This window comes from Aulonocara sp. 'chitande type north' Nkhata Bay, linkage group LG2 (genome assembly GCF_057382095.1).
Source record: "Aulonocara sp. 'chitande type north' Nkhata Bay isolate Kocher_YH1m ecotype deep benthic linkage group LG2, A_spYH_male_GT1.1, whole genome shotgun sequence".
Classification (NCBI taxonomy): domain Eukaryota; kingdom Metazoa; phylum Chordata; class Actinopteri; order Cichliformes; family Cichlidae; genus Aulonocara; species Aulonocara sp. 'chitande type north' Nkhata Bay.
In genome coordinates, this window is record NC_141345.1 from 31,695,064 (window position 1) to 31,717,372 (window position 22,309).

General features: G+C 38.1%; 2 protein-coding genes across 3 annotated transcripts; one reads left to right on the forward strand and one right to left on the reverse strand.

Moving 5' to 3' along the window:
• The first annotated feature begins 350 nt into the window (after positions 1–350).
• On the forward strand, positions 351–12,611 carry pcgf1 (polycomb group ring finger 1). Of its 2 annotated transcripts, none has more exons than XM_086259141.1 (9): positions 351–499; positions 4,248–4,353; positions 4,498–4,650; positions 4,886–4,957; positions 7,819–7,921; positions 8,124–8,169; positions 10,822–10,905; positions 12,052–12,132; positions 12,414–12,611. In XM_086259141.1, exons 1-9 carry the CDS (start codon positions 413–415, stop codon positions 12,462–12,464), a joined length of 783 nt encoding a protein of 260 aa, XP_086115267.1. In that variant the 5' UTR covers positions 351–412; the 3' UTR covers positions 12,465–12,611. The 2 variants fall into 2 exon arrangements, with proteins under 2 accessions (XP_086115267.1, XP_086115260.1); XM_086259134.1 differs by having other exon boundaries at positions 10,819–10,905; positions 12,414–12,607.
• A 4,404-nt stretch (positions 12,612–17,015) lies between these two features.
• On the reverse strand, positions 17,016–19,986 carry lbx2 (ladybird homeobox 2). The gene is made up of 2 exons (XM_086264217.1): positions 19,213–19,986; positions 17,016–18,430 (listed from the first exon to the last, which is right to left on the reverse strand). The coding sequence occupies exons 1-2, from the start codon at positions 19,535–19,537 to the stop codon at positions 17,970–17,972; spliced, it is 786 nt and encodes a 261-aa protein (XP_086120343.1). The 5' UTR covers positions 19,538–19,986; the 3' UTR covers positions 17,016–17,969.
• Positions 19,987–22,309: the final 2,323 nt, after the last annotated feature.

Here is a 22,309-nt window from a genome sequence, read left to right on the forward strand (position 1 = left end):
CGTTCCGAAGGTTAAAGGGAGTCCAATTTGGTACTAAAAAGTGTACTTAATAAAGTTGCCAGTGAGCGTACACGTCTTTCTGACAGTTTAGCTAACAGATGACTAATTTAGTTTCAGCCACGTATTTCACCATTTTATTATCTATTTAGTATTATCTTTAGTTTTAAGCCTTTTCCCACACTCTCACGCCCTTATTTAAATAATATTTTTTTCATAACAATTGTGGGTTTTTTTTATGTTTCCATTGGGGAAAAAATCGGCGTTTGCTCCCACTCGTTCTTTAAGTCATTATTCTTTTATTGTCCTTATTTAAAATTCGTTTTTCTCCTATTTCATTTCGCAGCTCCCCGCCTCAACTTAACACCACCACAGCCACTTCCGGTTTACCCGGAACTTAGCATAAGTCCCAAAGATGGCGGAGCAAGGTCCGATGGCCATAGCGATGCGGCTACGAAATCAGCTACAGTCCGTTTACAAACTGGACCCACTGCGAAACGAGGTGAGTATTGGTGTTACTTGAGCTCGTCCTCACAGAGGGGGGAAGGTACCGAGCGTCGAAGTGTAGCAAGGGGGACTTAATCCCACGTATTAGCGGCAGATCGTTGTCGCCTCCGCGGCGCTGATGGAGAGAGAGGAGAGCGATGCTGCTGAAGCGCTGCGAGGAGAGACGTGCTTGAGCATGCGTAGAGGGCATGAGTGCGATCGTGTTGTTTTGTAGAGCAGCGTGCTGAAACCTTTTCAACTAACTGTTATTTTGCTTTTTCCAGAGCACACATTTAGCACTTATTCTCAGTTCAAGTTGGGTTTTTTTGTTTATTTACATTTAATTCAAGCCTTGTGTGAGTGAAGTGGGGCGGTAACGATCGTTGCACTCCGTGGGTTCTTTCTCGTTGTGTAATGAAGTAACGGCTCTCGTTTCGAACTGCTGTTGGTTTGTGGTTGATTTGATCGTACGCAGTTGTTAGTAAGAGAACGCTTCGTTGCTTTTACTCGATTTTCAATGTTTCATCGCGATGCTGCCCGTAGTTTCCACCAAATCTGTGCAAAAACGTGACAAACATCATTCCACTTTTCTATTAAAATGTCCCCCTTTGTTTCAGTTTAACCCATGTTTTGTATCAATATTCACCGGCGCCACTAGTAGGAAAACTTTCTTTTGTTTTTGTTCGGTTCGTGGGTCTTTCCCACAGAGGTCAAAGGTCAGGGTCAGCTTAGCGCAGCACCTCTCTGAGCTGGACAAACCCGTTTTCATGTTTGACTACTTGAGCAAAACACAGACACTTGTCTACAGGGATGAGTTATAAAAAAGTTCTTGTTAAATTCAGCTTTAAACTCCGAGTTTTCATACATTTAAAAAAAATGGCACCCACTAAAGAGCCTTTTCCATTCCAAAGAAAATCTTCAGTACTGCACCTTTCTAAGTTTTTTAAATATTAAATTTTCTGAAACTTTAAAAAAAATGTCTGCTAAAAATATAGCAAAACCCACAAAAACTGTATGTAGATCAACTGGGCTTAAGTGCAGAATCACCATTCAAAGGCCCATTGTGCGCATGGATATAAAAACAGTACAAGTCAGAATGCTCGACCTTTGCAGTGACCGCATACTATGACTCCACAGGAATTGTGCTGTAGGGGACATTTTAATTTGGTCTCTGTTGTTCCTTTAGAAAGAGGGGAATACACTGCACTACAAAGTTGTCCTTAATAGTCTGTTACCTTTATCTTGTGAAAATCCCAGCTCATTCAGATTTTTAAGTAAGCTTTCTAGTTTGATAGTGCCTTCATCCATAGCTCTTGTTATTTAAATGCAGAGTTTCTTTTTATGGCCTTTTGCTTGCTTTTGCCAGCAGTCCTTCTCTCATCTCATCAAGGCTTATAAGCTGTTCCCTATTTTTCCATGTTCTTAGTTTAAATCCAGAGGCAATCATAATTTTGATATTTGTACATGTAGTGCCTAAACTATGGAACAGCCTTCATCAGACCAACAACTCAAATGAATCAGTGGTTTATTTGTTTTGTTAAACACTGGCCATATGCCCTTTGACTTTGGCTATATTTCACAGCAGTGTTTTCACTGGAATTATACCCTTACTGTTTTGTAAGTATAATTCTACTACGGGTATCACAATAACCATTACATTCAAAGAAATTAGACATCAATGTTGTGACATAAATGCATAAAAGCAGTGTTTTTGTAAGAATCTTTACAGTTTTATGTACTTTTATTTTGACTTTAAATATTTCCCATAAATGACACAATTCATACATACATAATAGAGCTGGGCGATAGAACGATAACGATATGTATCGCGATATAACTTTTACTCGATAGAGAAATTAAGCTATCGCGATAGACCTCGCCGCTCTTGTACTCTTAAAAAAAAAGGTCAGCCAATCCAAATTAAGTAGCGCAGAGCCGAACCAATCACAGCCGCAGCGTCACGTCGCGTGACTTGTTACGTACAGCACAAGTGCCAAGCCGCACGTGTGTTTGTTTGGGAAGCAGCCAGCGGGTAATGGAGCCAGCGCGTAATGGAGGAAATGAGTGTGCCGACTAGAAAAATCAACCGAGCGTGACCGAAGAGAAAACAGATGATGGTTCCAATGCCGGAGAGATTGTCGAACGGAAGAGCCATAGAAGTTCCGTAGTGTGAAGGTATTTCGGCTATTTCAAGTCTGACAAAAAACAGAGTAGCGTGCACTGTAAATTGTGCCGAAAACAAGTCTGGAAATACAATAAACTGGTGCATGCGTCACACTGTGCGCCACATTATTGTTTCGGTGAAATGAATTTCTACAATACTGTTACTGTTAATTCTACTCTCTGCAGTGTTTAAATGCTTACATATACACACAGTTACTGTCCCTCCACACATACGACTCGGTTCTGCTTCTATGCCCCAGCTTTGTTTACTTTTTCCCACCGAGGCTTCTAGACTTCTGATTGGCCAGCATATCGGCACAGTTAGGAATCTAGCGCCACCTGCTGCTTTGGCATGTTCATAGCAGCGTTTTCCTTCATTTCTGCCTTTATGTGTGGACGGGATTATTTTTTAAAACGAAAACGGAAAATCTCAGTTTTCAAAAATACCCGTGTACGTGTGGACGTAGCCTCAGTCTCTGAATGGAAGCGCTAATTCGTCATTCGGCTTTTGTCAGACTAAAGTAACTGTTAAAACTGTTTGAAAAGATAAGCTATACAACAAGGAGAGATTGAGAATTTCCTTTTAGTTCTCAGTTTATTTGATATTGACAAAAGTTAGTCAGTTTTGTCTGTTCTTCTGTAAAACAAACTAAGATTTATTTTTAGAATTAATATTTTGTTTCTAAGTGGATTTGACAATTTAGTAGTCTGTTTCGTTTGTTCTATTTTGAAACTTAAACGCTTTAGCGGCTGCCTTTTGTGTAGTTTGCAATATTTGCCTTTATTTATCTGAAAAAGTCTCATGTTCCTTAAGTACATCTACCCTGTTGAACTTATTATGAGAAATAAATATTTAAATCAAAACAAGCTGCTGATTATTTCACATTTTACTTGTGAGCAATGGCACATTTAAATCTTACAAATATAGTTATTTGGCTTATATCGTGATAGATATCGTTATCGCCTGAAATGAAAAAAACATATCGTGATATGAAAAAATCTCATATCGCCCAGCTCTAATACATAATAAGCAAAGATTTGTACTTTGTGACATAGGGCCTTTTCCTGCTGGACCACATCCAGCCTAAACCATTGATACAAGGCAGGATGGATCCATGCTTTTGTGTTAGTTACACAATGTCCAGTTTTATATCCTGCTCTTAGCTGAAAATAGTGGCACCAGTGTGGCCATCTGTTGGTGTAGCCCATCTGCTTCAAGGTTTGACATGTTCAGAGATGCTCTTCTGCATACCTTGGTTTCATGAGTGATTCGTTGTCAAAGCAGTCTGAGGCATTTTCTCTTTTTGGGAACATTGTCTATAAACCCTAGAGATGTTTGTGTGTGAAAATCCCAATAGAGTAGCAAAATACTCAGTCCAGTCCTTTTGGCAACAAGAACCATGCCATATTGAAAATCACTTCAAGTCATTTTTCCCCTCCATTCTGATACTGGGGTTTAAATTTAGCAGGCTCTGTTGACCATGTCTGCATGCCTAAATTTCGTGTTGCTGCCATATGACCTGCTAGATATTTGTGTAAACAAGCAGTTCCACCTAACAAAGTAGCCAGCTTGTCAAAACACTTTGTTTTTGTCTCCACAGGAGGAAGTGAAGTTGAAGATCAAGGACCTGAACGAACACATTGTCTGCTACCTTTGTGCAGGCTACTTCATAGATGCCACAACAATAACAGAGTGTTTACACACCTGTGAGTGTTAACAGAGCCAAATGATCATTTATTCTAATATCATTTGCTGCCAACAGCCTTAATGCCATTTCACAGGCACTATTAAACTGTCTGTTATCAGCATAATGTGAAGAAAATATCTCTGTTTCTTTTTTTCCTCTACAGTCTGTAAAAGTTGTATCGTAAAGTATTTGCAAACAAGCAAATATTGTCCAATGTGCAACATCAAAATTCATGAAACGCAGCCGTTACTCAACCTCAAATTGGATCGAGTGATGCAAGACATTGTCTACAAACTGGTGCCTGGATTACAAGAAAGTATGTAAACAAAACTGCTCTCTACTATTTGCTAGTTATAGTTGGAGTCGGTTAGTTTTTCAAGGCACGTGTGCTTGTTTTGCACCTGCCAAGCAAGTGAATGCTGGAGTAATAACCAAATGAAAGCATCCTTTAACAGAATGAAGTTTTTAAGTGATGTAGGCTGTTCTTATGAGTTGCTGCCTTTCACATTTGAATGATTTTCTTAGTAAAATCCTTTGTTGTGTTTGCTTAGGTGAAGACAAAAGAATAAAGGAATTTTATCAGTCACGTGGATTAGAGAGAGTCATTCAACCTGCTGGAGATGGTAAGTCTTCATTTTATTCTTGCATCTGTCAGCATTATACAAAAAGACACTATCTGGAATCCAGTGCATTAATTGGTTGAATGCAAATCATGCCATATTGACCAAGCTGTTATCAAATAATGCAGTGGTTTTGAATTAGTTAATGAGTGACTATGAGACTGATGTTTATCTTAATAACACAAATCTTACCTTTTGGCTGATATACTGGACAGAATTATGCCACACTGGCCACAGCTGCAAATTCTTTTTCAAGGTTATCATCAAATTTCAAGCATTTATGCTTTTTTGCAAGTCCTGAGCACCATAGTCAGTTAGTGACCGAGGTGGTGATTGTCTGCCCTGAGTCAAACTGCACACAGCAAAAAGACCAGTGTTAAATGAACTCCCACAGAGTCATTTTCAACACTTTTTCAGGGTTTATATAGCTCCACACTCTTTAGAGTTAAATCAACATTTTTGAAATAGTTAAAATATTTAACACTGTGCCAGAGTTCATGTTTTAACTCTCAAAACAGAGTTAAAGTAACACTTTAGAGACTGAATAAGTGACTCTGCTGAGATACAGTTTTTAACCTTCTGGTTAGTGTTGGCTTCACTCCCTATAGTATCAGGCTTTCTACACTGGAAAGTGTTAAAATTAAATTCTGAGAAAGAATTATATTGCACACAATAAATTTTCCCAAAAAGGACATTTATTTTGTCATCTAAAAATTGTTAAAAGGGTACAATGTAGACTGTCTAATCTGAAACATTGTATGACCTTTGCATATCGAAAGGTTTATAAAACTTTATTTTTGACATTTTCACTATGCATCTCTCCTCAGTATGTACAACTCTGAATGCATATAGATGGTTATCAAAACACTCTGTAAACAACATGTTTCCCATAAAAAGATGACATCTCAACCAAAAGTAAATCACTTGTTTGGCAAAAGACAGGCAGGTCTTCTTCAACTGCGCTGGAAATAACAAGTCCAGCTTTATATTATCTTGGGACAAATTAAACACAAAGTGTGCTTTGAAAAGTTCATCAAATGCTCCAAGTGAGTGGCTGCCTGGCATGGAATGTGAGATGCTTATCCATTGTGATGTAGAAGGTGTCAGTCTTGCTCTTCTGATGCCTGACAGCGAGGAGGTATGGTTGCCAACCATACCTCCTCTGGAAGAGCATCAATTGCAGAGATGCTCTTCCAGACTGCAGCATGACTGGGGTTGACATAAGGAAACTGAAAATTATTCACAGAAATGATGTCCAAATACAGAAATAAATAAATAAATATAGAAGAGATTGCTCAAAGACATATTATTGAAATTTCATGATATAATTACCTTATGAAAGACTACAAGTCTCTGACTTGCATCACTTGCGCTGATTTTTGGACCTTTGTCCTCCTGGTGGTGGTGGAAGGAGATGTAACAACAACAACAGCGATGACATTTCTTGTTCAAAGGCTGAAGATGAAAAGACACAAAATTAATACAATTTCATCAAATGTACTGATCTGTTTTACAATGAAAACAGGGAAAGTTAAAGTTGAAAGTTGTAAAAAGTAGATCAATTTTTAGAGATACACAAGAAATTTTAAAGTTTTTTAAATTTAGTCAGTTAGTATGCATTTATTTGGCACAACTATAAAGAACACAACATACACTGAATACATACCCATGACTATCAATCATGTGAGCCACAAGTATGTTAACCATTTGTCATCTTGTGGCATCCTTCGTGGTGTTTGTTGCTTGGTATTCCTGTATTTACTTGGTCACCACCAAACTTACTTCCTAAGACAGTTTCAATTAACTATTAAAAATGAAAAAACAAACAAAAAGAGAAAAATGAACATTGAGGAAAAACCTGGCAATAAGGAATCTTTCTAGGAACTTGAGAGGAAAAAACAAAGCACAAGTGTCAAGCTTTGTAGCAACCTGTTTAGCAAATACTGCAGCAGTATTGTTAACTCTGCATCTCTTGCATGGGACCTCATCTACGATTATAGTTGAGGCACGTGAGCTGAAGCTTGAGTTGGAGTCAGGCAACTCAGAAGCAGAAGACAGGTCAGGAAACACTAAAGAAAAGGAAAATGTCAAATAATTTGTTCAATTGAATATAAAGTGCTTGATTATACTTTTTAGTGTATCTCACCATGATCGGTGAATACTGTTAACAGCACGTTGCCTTTATTTTTTTTGCAGTTCTTTTGATGTCAAACTGCATGTCAAATTCCACAAAACATCGAACAATAGAGGGGCATTAATGCCAGCCTGAACAGTTTACTTTGGTTTTTTTCATCACTAACAGCTTGAATGTGATCTGTAACATAGATAGTTAGAGGCTGTTAACAGTTTGCGTTAACTCTTTATTGCCAGCGCCAATAGCTAGCATATTTTCTTTGTTTAAATCTTTTAAATGCACAAAATACATTTTATAGCACCAGTTTCTAACTATCTTTGTAAGTTCTACTTACCCTGTAGAACTGCATGCAGGTGCAAAATCAGTACTGTTCTTCCATGAGGCTCCAACTGATGAAGAAAAATGTCCGCACTGGGGGTGTCTGGGAGGGCTGGGCTTAACTTGAGTTCAAAATGAACTCTATACAGAGTTAAAGCTATTAAGTTAACTGATGACAGAGTTAACATTTTTAACCAACCTCTGTGCAGAGTTTCAGAATTTGGAATTTTCTCTTTTAAGAGTTAAATCAACAATGATGGGATACATTTTGTCAAATAACTCCAACATTGAGTACAATTTAAGTCAGAAAGTGTTTAAATCACACTTTGAGGCTTAAAATCAACTCTGAGACATTTACTGCAGCACATTTCAACACTCCAATTTTTGCTGTGAATGTCTTTTTTCTGTCTAGATGGTGTACCAGATGCTACAGTACCTTACACAAGCTTTGACCACTCAAAAGCTCACTTCTACAGATACGACGAGCAGGTTTCACTGTGTTTAGAAAGGTTAAGGTAGGCTGTACTTTTGCCTGTAATGGATTATCTTAAAGTGATCTGTGTGTACTTTAATAAAATATTTATTTGAGATAAGGCTGATAGAATGTAAATATGAAGGTGATTATATTAGTCTGCATGTTGTAAGCTATGAGGTTCAAGATAAACCTGTTTTAACAAAGCATGCATGTTTCAAAGCTCTTTATTTCTTGTGTTTCAGTTCATCACTAGCTGAAAAAAAAGATAAAACAAAGCTTACTCTTCAGGTAAGTCACTAATAAGCCCTGATAGAGTACCATAAACGTACATCAGCAAGTCTTTTTACTTTGTGAGATTGTTAAGTGTTTATTATTGCTTTTAAAGTGGCCTCTTTCAAACATGTCTCCGGGGCACATTTTTTTGAAGCTTTTACAAGTTATTTCCACACTTAACTGTACAGCAAATACATGGCACAGTGACAAGTGCAGACATAGAAGGTCTGGTTTGTCTGGCTGCTGATGAAACATCACACTCACAGAGAGACAGGGATAAGTGGGAGAAATACACCAGTGAGGCATATAATCATTCTTTATTTCCCAACCAAACTGCTTCTTTCTCAATAACTGGATTTTCGTAGTATCTTTGGCCCACGTATTGAAAGCGGAGGCTTAAGCTGTTGGGTAATGTTAGCAGTGGTTAGTGTTGAGGTCCTTATGTCAAACAAGCTGTGTTAGATCAAACATCACAAAGAAGTGTATCATTAAATAGTTGGAACTAATACATTGTTTTAAATTGCTTTGGGGACCAGATCTAATGTATACTTGTCAAGTTTTTGCTCTCTAAGTGCACAACCGCTTACTCGTTGTTATGTCATCTATTCTTTGGGCCAAACCGTTTGGATTCATGGAAAATGAAGGCTGCTACTAGAATGGCTTCAATGGATCTTTGCTCTATATATATTTCGGACAGTGTTTCTCAAACCTGGAATGCTCAACTTTACAAGCAAAAAACTATTATTTTATGCAGTAAATTGAAACCCACACTTACAGAAATGGTGAAATGTTCTTATTTCGTTTCAGGGGATTTCCTTTTGCTGGAAAGCCAAAACTTGTACTCAGCGTACTGTATATAGACAGGTCCATATATATTTGGACAGACAGTTTTTTTTTTCTACTTTTGCTTCTGTACATTACAACAACAAATTTTAAATATATACATATATATTTAAATTTATACATACATAATTGTTATGTTTGTTGTTGTTTTTGGTTGTGTACAATGTCCTTGAGTGTTTTGAAAGGCACTTTCTTAAATAAAATGTATTATTATTATTATACATATATAAATACAGAATATATAAGTAAGCAATGAAATATACTCATTAACGAAATGTAGCAGCCAAATGTCTATTGCACAGTATTTTGACAATATGAAACATGGAAAAAAGAAAAATATATTGGTGGAAATGTTGCCTACTAAACATTTCCATATTTTGGTTTAATGGGTTAATTTTGATTGACAAATTTATTGAAGGACAGATAAGTACAAAGTAAAATGGAACTTATTGTCCAGTTCAGGTTGGGTATAAGGATTATTAGGGGATCCATTTAATCCAAACATGCTGTACATCATCGGTCCCCAACCTTTTTTGTGCCACGGATCGGTTTATGTGACGGGCCGGCCTTTCAGGTGTTGCAGATAAATATAACAAAATAAAACCAGTACTGGTACAAAAAAAAAAGATTTATTCATAACACACAGGAAAAGACCCGGGTAAACCGAGTTGACGATAAAAAATGATGACAAAAACCGACAAAACCCATAAATTTCACAGCCAAGCCTCAACTCTCGTGGCCCCGGGGTTGGGGACAGCTGCTGTAAATCATCAAAAGTGCAATGACTTGTTTCTCCAGCAGAGGGCACCATTGTTTCACAGACGTTCATGTGATTCCAAAGCCATGTCCATTTCCTAAACTCTTCCACTTAAGAGGAGTTTGATTGGGAGAGTTAATTTTGATTTTGCATGGGTTCAATTTCATAATAAGGCAGATTTGGGCTTTGTTGTTTAGGTGTTTCATCACAACTTTTAGTATTGAAAAAATTAGTGACTATATTCAGTTGTACTTCACCCTGACCACTTTCTCACTACTCTGCATTTGCAGTCGTAGTCTGCGTTGTTTTTTTTTTTTTTTACTGAGACGTGAAATAATTAAAGCAAATTTCTGAGTTCTACAAAAAGAACAGTAAAACTCACCCTGCTTTCGTGGGGATAAGTAAGTTTAGCACCGTGGCTTAAGAGTGTCGAATAAGTCAGTCGGGACTGGAAAATGTCGAGCAGGAAGCAGAATTTTTCTTCACTGTAAATCTAATTGTAACACGAATAAGCCACACCCTGGTGTTTCACTCCCATCTAATTTATCTTAGTTTATATTTCCTTAATACTTGAAATGTGCTTTTGTAACAAAACACGGTTAGAGTGGGTGAGACTGTACAAATGTTGATATTATAAACATTTTATTATTTTAAGGACAAAATTTAAGACCACTGTTAAGACAGAGGCGTGCTTTTCTAGCTTTACAGACAAATCTATAAATACTTTTTATAACTATTGGTATAAAACTTTGACTCAACCCTGCAACAGTTCCTCCATCAATACAAAGTGTGAGTGTTAAAGTCCAGAAGTTTAACTGAGCCCAGTTTATCAGTTTTACAGTTTTTTTTTTTTAAGAAAAAGGTATAAATTTGACATATTTACCTTCAGAATAAACAAGAACAGTCCCTGAACATCTCCCCTGGGGTTATAGGAGGCTATGCAGTAAAATAAATGTGCAGCTGGCCATAATTTATTTGAATTATTTTCAGTTTGAACATGTTAATGACTCATTATATTGCTTGTCTGAAGTTTTACAGTGCACTGTTTGACTTTATCTCTGCAGCAGAAGTTTGTTCGCTGTTCTGTTCGAGCAGAAGTGAGGCACCTACGGAAAGTGCTTTGTCATCGATTAAACGTAGAAAAACACCAGGTAAGTCAGCCATACTCTTTTATCTCATCAAACTGTAACATTACAATATTATTTCCCAGCATTTTTGTTCTTCCCTGATATAAAAAGTTATTTGTTTTAATTACTGTGTAAAATAATTGATCTGTCTAACCAACCCCACTCTTGATCCCTCATCCTTATTTTTTACAGGGTCAACTTATCCTGGCCCTTAATTACAATTAATTTTTAATCTTTATTAGACATGTTTGTCGATTTCAGACCAAAAAATCCAGTGAATTTCTCTAATAATAGCTAGAATTTCACCCCAGGACTACATACCTTAAAGGGCTTTTTTCCTGTTTGCATTTGCGCTACTAATAATTAACGACATACCACATGTTTCAGTTTAAATGTGTTAAACTGTGTCACATCTTGGTAAACCCAACAGACACAATAAAGCTGCATCCTTGTTTAAGAAGTAAAGAACTTACTGTTTACCTTTATTTGTGTCAAAATGGTTAAGTCGGACTTAATTTAATTTCCATTAAGATCATTTTATCTTTACATTATAAATCACAACTCTACCTATTAATGTTTCTGCTCGTCCTTACTTGAATGTTTTGTTTGCGGGTGTCATTGTGGCGCATTCATAACATAAGCCATTTCTGTGTTTATCTTTGTCTGTTCTTTCTTGCCCATTTTGTTTTCTTGTGTTTCACTGAGATAGGTTTTAGATTCTCAGACAGGAAAAAAAAAGCTAATTAAAATGTTGGTTAATCTTCCAAAGAGGGCTGTATTATATGCAGTAATAATAACATTAGTATAGTGTTTTACTGTTAGGACCTTAGCTGACTTGCTCTGTCAGTTCCAGCTCTCAGGCTGTATTTTCCTCATGTGTGCTACAAAAGGATCAAAATAGATTTGTATTCTTTCCATCACATATAGACTTAATAAAGCCTGGACACACTGGTCAAACAAATGTGCTATTATGTTTTTGGGTTGTTTTTGTTTTCATTAAGGTCTCTCAGGGACAAATTCCATTTAAAAAATTCAGAATAAAGTAGTTTAGTCCATGACAGTAGCAGTGTCATTAACGCAAGCTGCCCAGTCATGTTTTCAGTGAAGAAAGAAGTAATAGAAGTCTATATCAAGTTTTTCTTCACATCTGTTTGTATGGCCTCCCTACAGGTCCAGATGCTGTTCAATAACGAGTTTCTGCCAGATCACATGACCATGAAGCGGTTATGGCTCTCACACTGGTTTGGCAAGGTACAGTGCACCCACTGTCAGCTAGCACAGATAAATGCCACACATTTCTTTACACCTGAACAATTCCTTTGTACTAGAATTCAGTTGGTAAATAAGGAGAAAGTTTTAAGATGTATAATAAAAAATTCCAGTCATAGCTTGAAAAATAACTGTTAAAACAATCTGTTTCAATTGAATAAAACACAGTCTGGAAGTAGTGGGATAGGTTTTGCGTTATCTGTGCAAGATGTGTATGGTTATGTATATCTCACTTTAAATACTGCAATATCTTTTCCCTTTAGGCCCAGCCATTAGTTCTTCACTACACCATCAAGGACAAAAGGAACAGATAGGACTTGTTTTTCAGTTGGACAAAAGCTGTACATATTTTGTACAATACATATTCTATTTTAATAGTGTTTGTGTACATATACTTATTTTCCTTGTTTTGTATTTTTGAAAATAAAATTTTAAATGGAAAAAATGAGCTTGTGTTAATGACTGGGTAGATGTTTCCATCAGCATAAGGCCTGCATACGCAAAAGGTTCTCGGTGTCTAATTCATTATTTATTGTACACATCACCTGACAGGCTGAATGGAGGGTTGTGGACAGAATACAAAGAGATTGGTGCTCATTGCAGTTTGATTTAATATCTTGATAAAAGCTGCAATAAGTTATTCAGTACGTGTGAGTTATGATCCAGTTGGCAATGAAGAAAATCCACTCAGCAGTGGATTTTCTTTTCCCTGCGTACAAATCCATAATCATTAGTGAGGTTACGGCTGCAGTTGTGAAACCATATTATTTATGGGGGGGTTGGGTTTTTTTGGAGGGGGGGGGGGTTGTGTGCCTTATTATTAAAACTTGTCAACAAATAGCTTAACTGCAGCCATGTGTTGGCACTGTGAGTGCAGTGTTTCGTTTAATTTCAAAATTGAACACAAATTATTTTCCTATGTTTACATTAAAAATATATAATCATTACTTGTTTTGCCATGAAGTTATTGGATGTTTTTCATGATTTCTTTTTTTTTTTAGTTTAAGTTTTAAACTTTAAATGACTACTAGCAAAATAAATGATGTGCAGAAGATATAAAGATCAAATGTGAAAAACAAAATCAGATTCCTTAGCTTTTTCCCCCACTTTCATGATTAAAGTAAAATCCGTTTTGGCTGCAGATACAGCCCCGAATACGTCTGCCATGCTTTACACATCTGGACTATTTCCCCATCTTCCATGAGAAAACTGTTCATGCTTCTGCAGGTAGTTTATCTCTGAAATAAAACATCTTCTAAGTTTGTTTGCAGAGCGCAGCACATTTCACACTGGTTTTTGCATTTTCAGTTTTTCTGGGGCCTCTCACAGAAAAGTTGGGTGTATGATTGTTTCAAAGATCGTGGTTTTAATAGTCGCCCACGCCCCACAGCAGTAGTTTTTTTGTCCAGTCAGAAACCTGTGACTCCTAATATTAGGAAGTGTGAATATGCGTCTCCTATCTCAGCCATGTAGCTGCTTCTGTGTTGACACAGACCACTTGGTTTCCTCTCTCACAGGCCTGCTCAGGCTAGATTTACAGCCATGCCATGTCTTTTCCATTTTTATAATTGACCTTACTGTAATCTGAGCGATATTCAGCGCCTTGGAAACAACTACTATCCCTCCCCTGCATGGTAGTTCTCTGTAAACATGTCAGTGTGTAGATTACTCAGGATTATCCCTACATGCACATTTAAGCTCACTGCTTATGCAACTGTGTGTGTGTGTGTGTGTGTGTGTGTGTGTGTGTGTGTGTGTGTGTGTGTGTGTGTGTGTGTGTGTGTGTGTGTGTGTGTGTGTGTGTGTGTGTGTGTTTTCCAGTCATCCACATGAATTGTTTGCTTTTATTTACAAAGCAGGTCAGGAAAATTGCGAAGTAATTCAGTAATATAAAAAGTCTGAACCTTAAAGTGTTTCTCCTCAAAGTCACTTAGTTACAACTTTTTGTTGTTGTTGTTGTTTTTTCTTAGCAGTTAAACATTTCAACTCATAAGTTAGGATTCCTGCAATATACAGATTTTTAAAAATCACGAAATTTGTGGCGACGCATCCTGAGATTATATGGTCTCAAACAATCCCTGAAACCAGCAAAAGTTTTCATTAGGTCCTGCATACCTGATAAATGCCCCTATCTATGAAGCACCATGCTCCCACACTCTGTTACAAATCTGTGGTTCACATCCCAAACTGGAGATAAGTGCTTTAGAAAGCTCCCCCGTTTCAACCGAACTGCTGTTTTCAGAGTCACTGCAGCGCTTCTTATGGTGACCTTCATATTGTTCAGTGAGTCCAGTGAATTTTCTCTTTGGAATAACAGAATGTAAAACCACCTCCTTTCCTCCCCCTCCCCCCCCCCCTTCTTTCTATAACACATGGATATTTTTCCACATGGCTTTTGGGGAAAACTGAGGGAGTTTTATCTTTGCACTGAGTTTTATCTCTGTCACATTCTGTGGCTGTTTTGCCCTTCTTGCAAAGCGAATCCTCCCAGATGGGCACTAGATGGCACACTTGGTGCTTTTCAGTTATCGGACTAGCTTTGATGTGTGCGATCTTGTCCTGAGTGAAAGCAAAGTCTCTGATAACCTGACATGATCTGATAATACATACAAGCCTTCTGTCTCTACTCTTTCTAAGTACGCTGTGGTGTTGCTGCCAAACCATTTAAGCAACAGTTTGCTGGGCTGCTCGATGGGTTTCTTAAAGATCTTTTTTGGACATTTATATTAAGAAAAAAAATAACAGTAAATGTTTAACAGTTGTGTAATATTGCATAGATAACATCTAGGATATTTTTGTTCTGTGCTAGATGTGGACAGACATCAGTGTTCATGTGTCTTAAAGGGCAAAGGTTAGAAATAACTTTAGAGTTCATATTGAAGAAATCCTCGTCTTCATCAAGGGGAAAACAATTTTCCAAGTGTGGAGGTCAGTAAGCTGTAGTAAGGCAGCTGTTGAGTAAAGAATCACTGGAATTTCTCATGGTGGAGCTTGAGGGAAAAAAGTATTTTCCATGTTTTTTACATTAAGCTTGATAACATCTAAACGTTACTATAAAAAAAAAAAAAATCCCCCCCTCCCCAACAAACACACACGTGATTTTCCACCCTTGAGGATGTCTCTTCAGGGTACTCTTATGTTGCAAACAAAACGATAATCTTCTAAAGCTGTGACCTTCACGCCAAAATATATGTTTCCAGTTCTCTGTTGGAGCTTTTAACCACATTACAGGTTGTCTCTGGGTTTTTTGGTCCTCTTTATACTAAATTATAAATGTGCATCTAAACGTGACCCAGTGACTTTGAAAGCCAAGTGCCTGCTGTCTCTTGATGCACAGGACTATCTGTGTTTTAAAGTCAATTTGAAGAAAAGAGTCAAATAGATGGTACACGTTACCATACAAAGAAAAACAGCTATTCATACAGCAATTCAATTAAACATGTTAATTATTATTTCTAAACCAAGTTTTAATTAATGAAATTGATACTTTGTAACAAAAAAATAAAGGATTGTAGAGATTTATCTGATTAATAATTAAAGCGGTTGTTATAAGCTCAGTAAAAATCACAATGAATTGAAGTGTTATTTATAAAGAGAATGTTGTAGCTTTATCAGGAGGTTAATCCTATTGGGAGCTTTATCCATTTTACACTGACTTTTATTTAAGGCTCCATCCCCTGCGTTGTTCCTGCTGCCAGAGTGTCTTTATAATAAAAGGCCTACTTGACTTTTCAACCTCCACGATTCCAGCCGATTACTTCTATTGTGTTTGCCAGTCTGCTGTGTTTATCTGCCCGCCCAAAAGAAGAGAAGAAAAAACTCGGTCCTAACAAGCCCTTTAGTTTTCCCTCAGTTTCACCTTCTTTTTTTTTTGATTGAAGTGAGTTTTTCTAATAACGGACAATTAAAAATAAAAGACAATTGTCTCAAATAAGAAAACATTTTTCAGTCTGTTCTTCTTAGTAATAAAATAAATAAATAAACGATGTGATACCTTTTGCGTTTATTTTGTAAAATGTTTTATTCTTTCTAATTTAATTTGAAATGTTGTTAAATTCATTTTTATTTTCCTTATTTCATGGTCGACAAACTGAATGCGAATTATCCGATTTTTCTTCTGAAATATTAAGAGCATTTTAAATTAATTTCGGTTAAAAATCATACATTTGAATACGCTTATCTGATTAGGTTTCTAAATTGAAAAAAAAAATAACTCGAAAATATTTTAAAGGGAAGCGCGGAAAAGCAATTTTAAAAATCCTGCAGGACGGTTTTTATGTTGAACATAAGCTTAAGGGAAACTCAGTTTAAGATAAATTACGTTCTGTCATTATATAAACTACAACAGCAGCCACCTCCCCTCCCTCACTAACGCACATTCACCAAACTTTTGGTGTGGCTACAAAACTGTTGCAAATGGTCGGCTGGCAGCAGCAGCAGCACGTCGCATTTCCACTGCCTCCCATTGAGGTTTATTCATTAGGATCCTCACACTAACCCATTTGCCATTCATTGGTGCCTTCTTCTCCTTTTTTCCAAACAAACCCGAGTCAAGAGTGGCAGATGCGTGCCATTATTGCCCACGGCTCGGTGGAAGCTGTTTTATGCAAGGCAAAGGCGGGTTAACCTAATCAATCATGTCCACTAGTTGTGTTAAAGACGATTCATAGAAGGAGGAAGAAAACATATGGCGCAGGGGTGGAGGCAAGCTTTTCTTAACACCGCAGCCAGACCGGGACCTTCTTGCGACAAGATGTATTCAAAGCCGGTGGAGAGAATGGGAATAAAGGCGGTGGACGGCTGCTAATTGAAGTCATGGCACTTCAGGCTTGAAAGCAGAGGTCAATTATTCAGAAAGTCCCGTTTTTACCAAGCGAAGCAAATTTTAGGGTGAATGTTTTATGTGTCTTCTTAAACTCTCAAAGCAAATCCAGAGGTCGTTTGAATTCTATTTAGTGCGTCTTTATGATAGAAGATTTTTTTTTATAGAAAACAGGGATTATGGCCCATTTTCCTCCCTCTAAAATGTAAAATCAAACCCCGTTTATTTCAGTTAACTCTCTGGTTTATTTTTAAAATTTGGGCTCATGTGCACAATCACACATCCAACAGCGCCGAAAGCTTCTTGAAATACCATATAACCTTTATTTACATAGATGCTGATTAAATAGAATGTTACAATAAAATTATCGCATAGGATGTTTGATCTATATACAGAATTCAGAGCGTGTAAAAGTTTGCAGTCGATAGCGATGGACGCCTTCTTTGCGCTGCGAATAGGCCTCCAAGCTTGCAGACACACCTTTCTCTCAGGACAAAAAAATAAGTCTACTCTTAAGGTAGGATGAACCTACAAGTTGGGGTTTATTTGCTTAAAAAATCATAGGGGGTGTGATTTAAATATTTGTCACGTCCGATTAATTTTATTAAAAAAGGCGAATAAATGGCAAAAATAATTGCACAACTTTTCCACCCCCTTGAATCACGAAATAATAAAATGTATACTTAAATGTTTAGTCTATACAATTATCAGTCTTCCTGTACCATAACAATTTGGTCTGTCTGAAAGAATAGCAGGGATTCCTCAGATTTTTTTGTGGTGAAACTTAAATGACAGACCCGGAAGGCTTTACAAGTTCCAATAATAAATTAACATGAAGACGAAAAGAAAAATGGGGGAGGAAAAACTTTCTCGAAATGTTTATATATGTGTGTATTCTCCTCTTGTCTATCATCCGTGCAAAAGTTTGGCAAGAAAAATGTCCCCTTTTGATATTTTGTTGTTGTTGCTGCTTATGAATCACAGACCCCCCTGACTGTCAATCGTCCACCTCGATTTCCTCGTCATCCTCCGAGAATTCATCCGTGGTTCCTCTTGACGAGGAGGGGGACTGTGGGAAGGCCCGTTGTCCTTGAGAAGTCGGGGAGCAACTGGGCGATCTGGCCCCGGGGCCCCCACTCTGGGGGTCCTCAATGTTGTCCATGGTGACAAGCTTCTGCAGGGTCTGTGGGGTGATTTTCTTGAGCGACTCGACATCTGCTTTCATCTCCTCCAGATCCCTCTTGAGTTTAGCTCTGCGATTCTGAAACCAGGTGATGACCTGCGCGTTGGAGAGTCCCAACTGCTGCGCGATTTGGTCACGGTCGGCCGGAGAAAGGTACTTCTGGTACAAAAACCTCTTCTCCAATTCATAAATCTGGTGGTTCGTGAAGGCTGTCCGCGACTTTCTCCTCTTCTTAGACGTCTGCCTCTGTCCAAAAGCATTTACATGCTCACGACCTTGGATGAGTGGGAGAAGAAAAACAAGAGGGATGAAATAGCCGCAAGAGTCACTTACCCTCAAACTCCAACAGCAACAGAGGGCAGTGCAGAACAGGCCTGACCACGCTCTGCGGGCTTGCTTTTGACATTTTCCTTGTAGCAAACTATTTATCACACTTAATTTCTAATGACGACATTTAAATTTTACCCTGCAGAGTCAAGGTAACCACTGCTGCGATCATTTTGGAGTGGTTTAAATACTGTGTAAAAAAAAAAAGAAAGAAGTAAATTTGCACTGGAAATTAACCTTTCAATTCCCACCATATCATTAGCCAAGCAAAAAATAAGGGAGTTGACTAAGAATAGCTATGCTTACATATTTCTGCTGCAGGCCTACATCAGGAATCAGGATGTAAAATAGCGTCAGTTGTAAAAAGAAAAAAAAAATCTGTTTATTTAATCCAACGCAGCGCTGCATGCAGCAGGCCATAGTGGCTATTTGATGTTTTGACAACAGACACGAGCATATTCAAAAGATTACCCACTTACATCAGTTTATGTATGATATGCACGCATATTTGCATGCGTAAATGTTCCGTGTCCTTTTCCTTATCTTGAATTCTACACGCATTCCCATGCAGCTGTCCTAGCATGTCTGTATTAAAAAGTCAAAACAAACCCAGCTAGCAGTGACCTTAGTTCTGAATCCCGCATTTACTGTACTTGTTCCCCTTAAAAACTAGTTTGAATGCTTATCCTGCCTTCCCGAAAACTCAAAATTGGGTCAAGAAAGTTTTTACCTTCCGCTGCCTGGATAACGCTGACTTCCAGACCCTTAAACGTTTTGCTGGCCAGCTCCTCCAGCGCGCACAGCGGCGAGGACGGAGTGGTGATCCCGTTCCTCGCTGAGTTGGAGCCCGTCACTTTCTCAAGCACTCTGGGCGGACAGATACTTGCGACCGACTTCTTCACGGAGGGTTTGTTAAGGATATCCTCAATACTGAAAGGCGTTAACGGTTTGTTGGAGTTGGCCGGCGGCGGCAGCTGGTCCAAGGGAGCCCGCCTCCTCTCCTCGCCGCCGGACTGCAACACAGAACCTGCTTTCATGTCTTTACTGGAGGTCATCGCAGTCCCGAAGAAGTGCTGCTTTCAGGAAAGTTGATTATTTCATTCAAATGGCAGATTTAAGCGTCCACAAGTTTAACTCTGGTGCTCTCGTAGACCTCCACAATATTTTGAAACGAATGCTGCAACTTAGCTCGTGTAAGAGCCTTCCTCCAAAATAACCATGCTTCGGGCGTAGTTGTAAAGGCAGCCGGACTATATTCCCTTCAGAGTCCCAGTTCCTCTGCCAAGTTCCATGTAGATCTTTTGGAAGTAACCGGCTGGAGGGGGTGAAACCCTGCAAGGCAAGAAAGCTTTCACAGGCAGAGAGAAAAAGAAAGCGACTGCTAACGAGTTATTGTTGATTGGGCGAAGTTCAATTAGAGAAACACTACACTACTTGCTGACCCGCTGCTGCGTCTTAAAGGGCCGGACCATAATAACTAATTGGACGTGGGGAATAGGAGGAGTCTGTTGCTGCCGAGGAGAAAGATGCCCTGAAATGTTTATGCATCTGTTTCCCTCTGCTGGAGTATTCTCCTAAAAAAGGGAGAGTTAATAGCCATTAGAATAGAGCCACCAACATTTCTGCATTATTGAAAAGTCTGGAGGAAGAAAGAACCAGCAACAATCTCTTGCCGTCATGTGAATTTAGTCGTTCTGTCACTTTTGTGCGTAATTACGCATATAACGTTTTGCGTAATGTGTTATACAGACGCCTTGTTGGACTGAAATTTGAGTTAAAAATAGACACAATGAGCACATTGAGGGACTCGGTTATGGGATATATTAAAATGCAACAGAACCACGATAGAATATTTTTTGGATTTTTATTTTATTCATTATTTTTAACGACAGGAAATAAGGAATCTGAGAGTAAATATTGTCATTATATTTTAAAAATAAATTTAAAAATAGCAATGTGCTGAAGTCTCTGGGGAAAACACGTCTGCTACAAAATCTTTTCATTTTGTGGACAGATTCGAGGATGAAAGAACAGAGAAAGTCAGCTTCATCTCTGGACTCAGTTGTTTATTCGGTTTTGTCGATTAAGTTCTTTTGTTTCTCTTTGGTAATGCCACACGTGCTCCGGTATTTCCCTGCAGGTAAAACCCCGAGTTCCAGTGTAATTTAATGCTGTACCGTGAAACAAGCGAATAATAAAGGTGACGCCGTGCTGTGGCTCAGAGTCTGAGGACGGAGAATGTGAATTTCACTGAAGGAGGCTTAGGATGTAAAGAGAGAAAAGAGAGAGAAAGGAGGACGCGTGGGACGCGTGGGACGCATGGGAGAGCAGCAGGTACGTCTGATCAGAGGGACACACCTTGTTTTATTTAAGGTTCGGTGGTCTTTGTCACGATTTGGATGATATATTCGTTTAGATGAATTACATGAGACTTGTCGGCTGAATTAAATTAGCATTTTTCAGATATTAAGATACAGAATTATGTATCTTACATACGCCACCTTGAATCAAGCGCAACTTTAATGGGCATTTCTTTATGCAAAACGCAACAAAAGCTTCTCATGATAAATAAACAATGCAGACCATATTTTAGCAGTTGTATTAGAATTCGAGTACCACCTGCTGAAAGCGGCCGGGGGCTGAATATTACAAACGCTGGAGAAACATTTTTACAATACAGTCATATTTTTTGTGACCCCACTGGGTAAAGCCTGCCGCCCAGGAAGCCACTGCGGAGAATCTTGTGCCAACAGGAGCATATGGTGACATTGGTTTAGGGACAGAGCTATAAAACAGCAGGAAATTCTATTATCTGCCTTGGAGGTCCACCCTTTGTGACTGCTTTGAATACATATTTCTCCATAACGAGCAGGAGTTGGTGGGGATAAATTCAGTTAGGGAATTTGGACAGAAATGTGCACGGTTTTGGAGAAAGTGCTGGTACCTGAAAATATATTAATATCACAAAGAAGGCGATTTAACCTGACACTTCAGACTTGAATTCAAAATTAGGTTGAAATTTAAGGAAGTTAGAAGCTAATCTTGTTTTATTTTGCTGTGCAAAAAAGAAAAAGAAAAAAGGTTTGATTTTATAGACGTGGGCGAGTACTTTTAAATATATATTTTGTCTTAGCAAAACTCTCTTTACATTTTTAATATTCAAAATCATTTAAAAACATCTGGGCATTGTATCATATTTATTAGTCATATCATCTATCAAACATAGTTATAAAAGGGGCAAAAAATCCTCTACTTGAGGTGTAGTTATATGCTCTTCACAAAGATGGACCTCCTCTGAGCTCCGCTCAGATCCGGACTTCTGTACATGATTAACCTTAAATTGGGTTTAAGCCTAAATAACCCTGAGACCTTTCTACTATTGGTTCAGTTGGCTTTCAGTTCTCAAGTGAAGTTGGTCCGAAACATATTCCCCTCCTCTGGCTTAATTTAAACGTTAATTAGAAGCAGAACAGCTGACACCATCAATCATCAGCTCTTGAGGGATTTAATTGGATGATTCGCTTCGATTTTTGCCTCCTAGGTTATCGCTCTCCAAAATATTGCGCGTTAAATGCTTTAAAAAAATCATTTAAGAAGCTTCTTTTTGTGAGGAGCTGTGTATTGAATGGTAGTACTGCGTCACATTTCGTTTTTTCTTCTTATCTTTAGGAATCACAGATCTACTATCAGAAGGGCCAAGCGTGTTTGTGTCACCCATTAACTCGATAAATTCAAAGCAGTGTGAGAACTCCCTCCCGATAAAGGCCAACCTTTCTGTCATTAATCACCAAATTAATTCACTGCGGTCCAGGGCGAATATCAGGGGA